A 5,514-nucleotide genomic window follows, 5' to 3' on the forward strand; every position below is an offset into this window, starting at 1 on the left:
AGCCGTGCCCGCGGCCGCGGGGTGGGCGCGCCGCCGGGCATGGGGCCGCGGCGGGGGTGAGGGCGCTGCTGCTGCGGCGCTCGCTATGGCCTGCACCATCGAGAAGGTCCTGGCGGACGCCAGGACGCTGCTGGAGCGGCTGAAGGAGCACGACACCGCGGCCGAGTCGCTCATCGACCAGTCCGCCGTGCTGCACCGCCGCGTGGCCGCCATGAGGGAGGCGGGCGCGGCGCCGGCCGAGAAGGTGAGCGCGGCGGGGCCGTGCCGTGCCGGGCCGTTCCGTGCTGGGCCGGGCCGGTCCGGGACTGACAGCGCCGTCTCGGCAGGGCCCGGGCAGCGCGTCGGAGCGGGCCGGCGCGCCCCGTCTGCGGCCGCACGTGCTGCTGCCCCAGGAGAACACGCAGATCCGCGACCTGCAGCGGGAGAACAGGGGTGAGCCTGCCCGCGGCACCCGGCGACCGGGGTGCGCGGGGGGGGGAAGGCGGGGAGCTTGATTTGCCGGCCGAGGGGCCCCGGCAGCCGCCGGGCCCCGGGCCGCGCCTCTGAGAGCGGCGAGGTGGCCCCAGGGCCTCCAGGCTCCTGTCGCCCGGGAGAATCGCCGGTACCTCGTGGCAGTGCTGTACTGCGTTTTGCAGAGTTGTGGATCTCGCTGGAGGAACACCAGGATGCCTTAGAGCTCATCATGAGCAAGTACAGAAAGCAGATGCTGCAGCTGTTGCAAGGGAGAAAAGCTGAAGAGGCAGAGCCAGTCTTGAAAGTTCATCAGGCTAATTGTCTGGTAAGGTGGGCATAGGGTGGGAAGACGGCTAGAAGAAACTGTTCACTGCCTGTTGCTTATTTTTATATATCCTGCGTCTTATTTCACAGAATGTCGCTGCTCCAAAATACATTTTCTGAAACTCCTGTCTTTCTCTAGTGGTATTTTTTTCCCATTTCTATTACAACATACAGGTTGTAACAATTATCACAGGGGCACTGAAGAGCATAAATCTTTCAAGGACCAAGTGCAGGTTTGTTGTATGTGCCCTAGGTGTTAAATTCTTTGGGAAAAGCTTAATGTCTTTATTTTCACTTTACAGAAGCATGTGCATCGGTGCTCTTATTGTTACCATTCAGTAATCATTTATAACAAAGGGAGAAGACTCTCCTAAATCTCTCTAAGCTGCAGTGTGTTAAATTCTTAAGAAATCATCACTTTAAAGTGATCCAGATACTTGGTGCAACAGTGTAAGAGTGTGCCTAAAAGTCTGCCCTCATCCATGTAAGGTGCAGTGACTTCAGCTCTCTGAGATGTGCATCCTGATAACTCCTGCCTGTTTTACATTTAAGTGTATAAAAATAATCACATTAGAAATCTGATTATCCCTTACAGTTGAAGTTAGGACTGTGTTAAAATATGTTTATGTGTGATTAGAGAACAGCAAGCTTGTTCAACCTAATCAGATCTCTTATTCTGTGTTTCTTAATTGGAACTTAAACCATCCTAAGTCTTTGTACTGATAATGTAACAATTCATTGTTTCTTTGTTTTGTGTTGCTCAGGTCTTCAGAAGTTATATTTTTTTTCTAGTAACGTAAAAATGTCTTGCTTCCAGTGCTTAGCTACAGGAATTGCTCTCCTTATCAAGATTTGTCATTTGAACAAAACTTCTAACATTGTTCACTGGCACTGCTTTTGCTTCATTGTAATAGCACAGCAACGTGCAGCTGAAAAGACCCCAGAGGAACCTAGTCCATTCCCTAACTCCAAGATGGAATGAATATACATAGATTATTTCAATATCTGGCCAAAATCTGTTGTACTTCAAATTAAGCCTATCAGTTTTAGTCACCACGTGGAGAACAGTAACAACCTTTTAATATCTTTTGAAGAGTTACATTCTTACTATAACTGTCTTTCTGTTTAGAAAAAACATCATTCTTTTTTCCTGGAATAAGTTTTTTAAGCCTTTCTTGTGCCTCCTGCTCTCTCCTAGATGCTTTAATTTGTTTACATCTTTTCTGAATAATGGAATTCAAAACTGGATCAACTGCTCTGATGATGCACTTACCTCTCAAAGGCAGAACAGAGTAATTACTGACATGCATTTAAAAGAGAACCTACCCTATTACATTTATCTGATATTCCCCAAAAGTGCCTTGTGATAGCCTCATATTTGTATGTTACATTAAAATGGTGGTTCAGAAGGCTCCCAAATCCACTTCTCAGTATTTCCTTCTTGCCAGCTGTTGACATTTTTGTATTTGCATATTTGCATATTCAAGTTCCTCCCTGAATTTATATTTTGAACTTGAATGCTTTTCAAACAGGAAGTATTGCTACATTAGATGCAGGGAATTTTCAGGGGTTCAGGGATTTCTGAGGTTCAGCTCTTAAAATGCATCCTCTGAAGGATTAGAGCTGTATCTAGATAGATTTTGTAAAAACTGCCCCAGGAGACTTTGGGTTTATTTTTATTTTTTCCTTGCTGGTTTCCTTTTATTTCCCTTCCTTCTGAGATGAGGCTGTCTACTTCATATTTGTATTTAATCATGAAATCTCATTTGCTTTTATATTGGGTATTTGTTTTTATAAATTTGGAGCCAGGCTTTTCTTATTTCTAAAGCTATATAAAACTAGCTGCATACTGATTGTATCATGTGAACCTGAATCTGTTGTCTCAGTCCTTGTCACACTTGAAACAATTTCGCTATTAGTATGTAATGGTGCCTTATATCTTGCTGACTGATGCAATTCTGTTATACTTTTCATTGATGTTTCATGATAGTTGAAGAAAAGGGGCATGTTGTCATCTTTAAATAATGTACAATTTGGAAAGGATTGCAAGTGTTTTGAAGGAGAGGATTACAATTAAAAATAGGAAACTAGTCCAAAGTCAAGAAGATTAACTGATTTTTAAAAGATTTATAGGGATAATATACTACTGCTTTTGCTTGAACATATTGAATATATTGCTTTTATGTCTTTCAGGAAATTGAAAGTCAAATAGACAGAATATTTGAGATGGGAGAAGTGATGAGAAAAGCTGTTCAAGTTGATAATGATCAGTTCTTTAAAGTTCAAGAGAAACTAGCTCAGTTGGAGGTAAGAAGTGGTATAACCGCTAAGGTTAGATCCAGGTTTTTGCATTTTCTAGACTTGTCCTAAAATGCTTTTTTGCTTTCAGTTGATAGAAAAGAGAGAATCAGAAAGAGATGGTTGGGTTTTTATGTTTGTATATGCCAAGGATTTAATAACATTCAAAAATGGGGGGTGAGAATAAGGAGAATGATCTGTTTCTTTTAAGTAGTTAATGTTTGTTTCTTATTATAAATAAAATCAGAAGTAGAAGACATGCTTTAAATTATGTGGGTTCCCTCTTGCTAGTGCTGCATTATTCCTAATTTTACAATATCAGTGTTTTATTTAGTTGTCAGTGAGTGTGGCTATTAAAGATTAAAGTCCTTTAAGTGTGAATTAGCTCATTTTTATTTCACCAAAAATATTGATTTTGCAGCTTGAAAACAAAGAACTCCGTGAACTTTTGTCAATCAGCAAAGAATCTGTTGAGGTGGGGAAAGAAGATCTGCCTGACAGTGAAGCTCAGATCACAAAATAACCCTATTTTCAAATTTTGGCTTCCGAGAATACCAGGAATCGACCTTACAAGGAAGGATGGTTTGTGTTTTGTTCTTTCAGGTGTTTCCTTGTATGTCTGTTTTATCTTTAAAAATGTGTGGCCTGTTTTCTCTGCATTTTTCTGAAAGTACACGCTCTGATGGCAAAGGCTTGTGTTGCTGCTCAGTCTTAGTAATTGCAGCGTATAAATGCTTAACAATGAAGTGTTAATGATGATCTACTCCTTTGCAATAGTTTATTTTCTCTCATAAATGTTGTTTTGGATCAGCTTTAGTTAAGAATTCCAACTTTGCAGATAGCACTTAAATAATTTAATTTGATAGAAACAATAAGAGATTATTTGAAAATTATATTGTAAATGGCAGGCACGCATTTTTCTTTCCTCTGAATACTTAACACAAACAGAATTTGGCTGGGTTAACATTCTTATTGGGAAACAGCTTACTAGAAGCAGATCAAGAGAATAGCAGATAATCAATAGTGCACTTCAATTAATAACTCATATAAGGGGCATACTTTGCCTTGATTTAGAGGGGACAATCAGAATGAATAGCCCTTTCTCACACCTCCGCTTGTCAATGTGGTGTGTCTGCTTAGTGTTCTTTTTCTTTTTCTTTTTTTTAATGGGTAGACCTGTTCTGGCTCTACCTCTGCTGCAAGGTGTGTGGATATTGGATAGCTCTGATCTGAGGCACTGCTCTCAAGCCAATAGAGTAAGCCCTGCAGAAAACACAGCACTTCTAGATCAAAGCTGTCTGGCTTCCCACTGCCTTGGGCTTCAGGAAGAATGAGCTCAGGTCTGGCTCAAAAAAATTTAACCAAAACCAACCATATAGACATGTTTTTAATGTTATATCACAGGTAAGTCTAGTGACAGATGTTATGTAGTTATTGTAAAATCCCATATTGAGTTAAATTAGAGTTGCAGTGTCTAAGAATTTGTCAATATTGTGGTATTTTTAATGACTTTATATAAAGATTTGTCTCTGTCCTTCTTACCGTGATCAAAGGATAATCCTTCAAGAACAGCAAGCCTCTCATTCCCAGCATTAATTTAAATTGTTATGCCATTCTTTCCCAAGTGAGAATTTTGATAGATGTAAAAGGTGATTTAGGTCTTGTGCCTAAGACGCAAAGAAAATTAAGAGATGTTTCTTTGCCACCATTTGGAACACCCGGAAAGATGGTCTGGTAGAGATGAGGATTTTCTGTACAGGAATATCCTTATATAAAATCATTTCCTACTTTAAATTATTTCTTAATAGGGAATAAAAATAAGTATGGGCAGTATTTTCTCAAGCGTGTTCAATTTTATGAATCCTGGTGATAATTCAGTCTGTTCTACCTGTGCCTGAGCCTTTGTCACCCACTCCCCCTTTTACCAGTCCTTGAATGCATGTATTCAAATGAAACGCTTTTGGTCATTGTATTTTTTTTTCAGTTATCATCTGATGCCAGTGCATTTTACCTTCATGATGCTAGTGTAGATTCAGTTTCTTCTGATAGGCCAGTTGCTGTGCAAACCTAAAAATGGGAAACTGAGAAGCAGTTGATTATAGAGCTCATTATTAATTAGCAGAAGGGAGGAGGAGGTTTAAATGTGTTCATCTGCCAATCCTCTATTCTGATCTGTAAATATGGAATCTGTGACAGTAAATATTTGTGTGTTTGTGACTCTTGAGGATTTTCAGAAGAACCTAGTCCACTCATGCTGAAAGTTGAACACTTCACTGTAGAAAATGCTACTGCTTCTGTACTTGAAATCCAAGTGCAAAGCATCTCCCTATGTTGCTTCATCTCGCTGGGGAAAGGGACGAGGCAGAAATGCCCCTCCCTGCCCCAGAGGCCATGCTTCCCTCTAGCCCGTTTTCAGCCACGAGGAGCAGGGCTCCCCGG

At 41.3% G+C, this 5,514-nt stretch overlaps 1 protein-coding gene across 2 annotated transcripts; it reads left to right on the top strand.

Moving 5' to 3' along the window:
* Positions 1-23: 23 nt before the first annotated feature.
* SIKE1 (suppressor of IKBKE 1) lies at positions 24-5,292 on the top strand. 2 transcript variants are annotated; one of them, XR_003255438.1, is made up of 6 exons: positions 24-244; positions 327-432; positions 636-778; positions 2,971-3,084; positions 3,497-3,657; positions 4,250-5,292. XR_003255438.1 is itself a non-coding variant. In XM_026077307.1 (5 exons), exons 1-5 carry the CDS (start codon positions 86-88, stop codon positions 3,596-3,598), a joined length of 624 nt encoding a protein of 207 aa, XP_025933092.1. In that variant the 5' UTR covers positions 24-85; the 3' UTR covers positions 3,599-5,292. The 2 variants fall into 2 exon arrangements, 1 of the variants encoding a protein (XP_025933092.1); XM_026077307.1 differs by having other exon boundaries at positions 3,497-5,292.
* Positions 5,293-5,514: the final 222 nt, after the last annotated feature.

The sequence above is a fragment of the Apteryx rowi genome, unplaced genomic scaffold, assembly GCF_003343035.1.
Source record: "Apteryx rowi isolate R43461 unplaced genomic scaffold, aptRow1 scaffold_45, whole genome shotgun sequence".
Classification (NCBI taxonomy): Eukaryota; Metazoa; Chordata; class Aves; order Apterygiformes; family Apterygidae; genus Apteryx; species Apteryx rowi.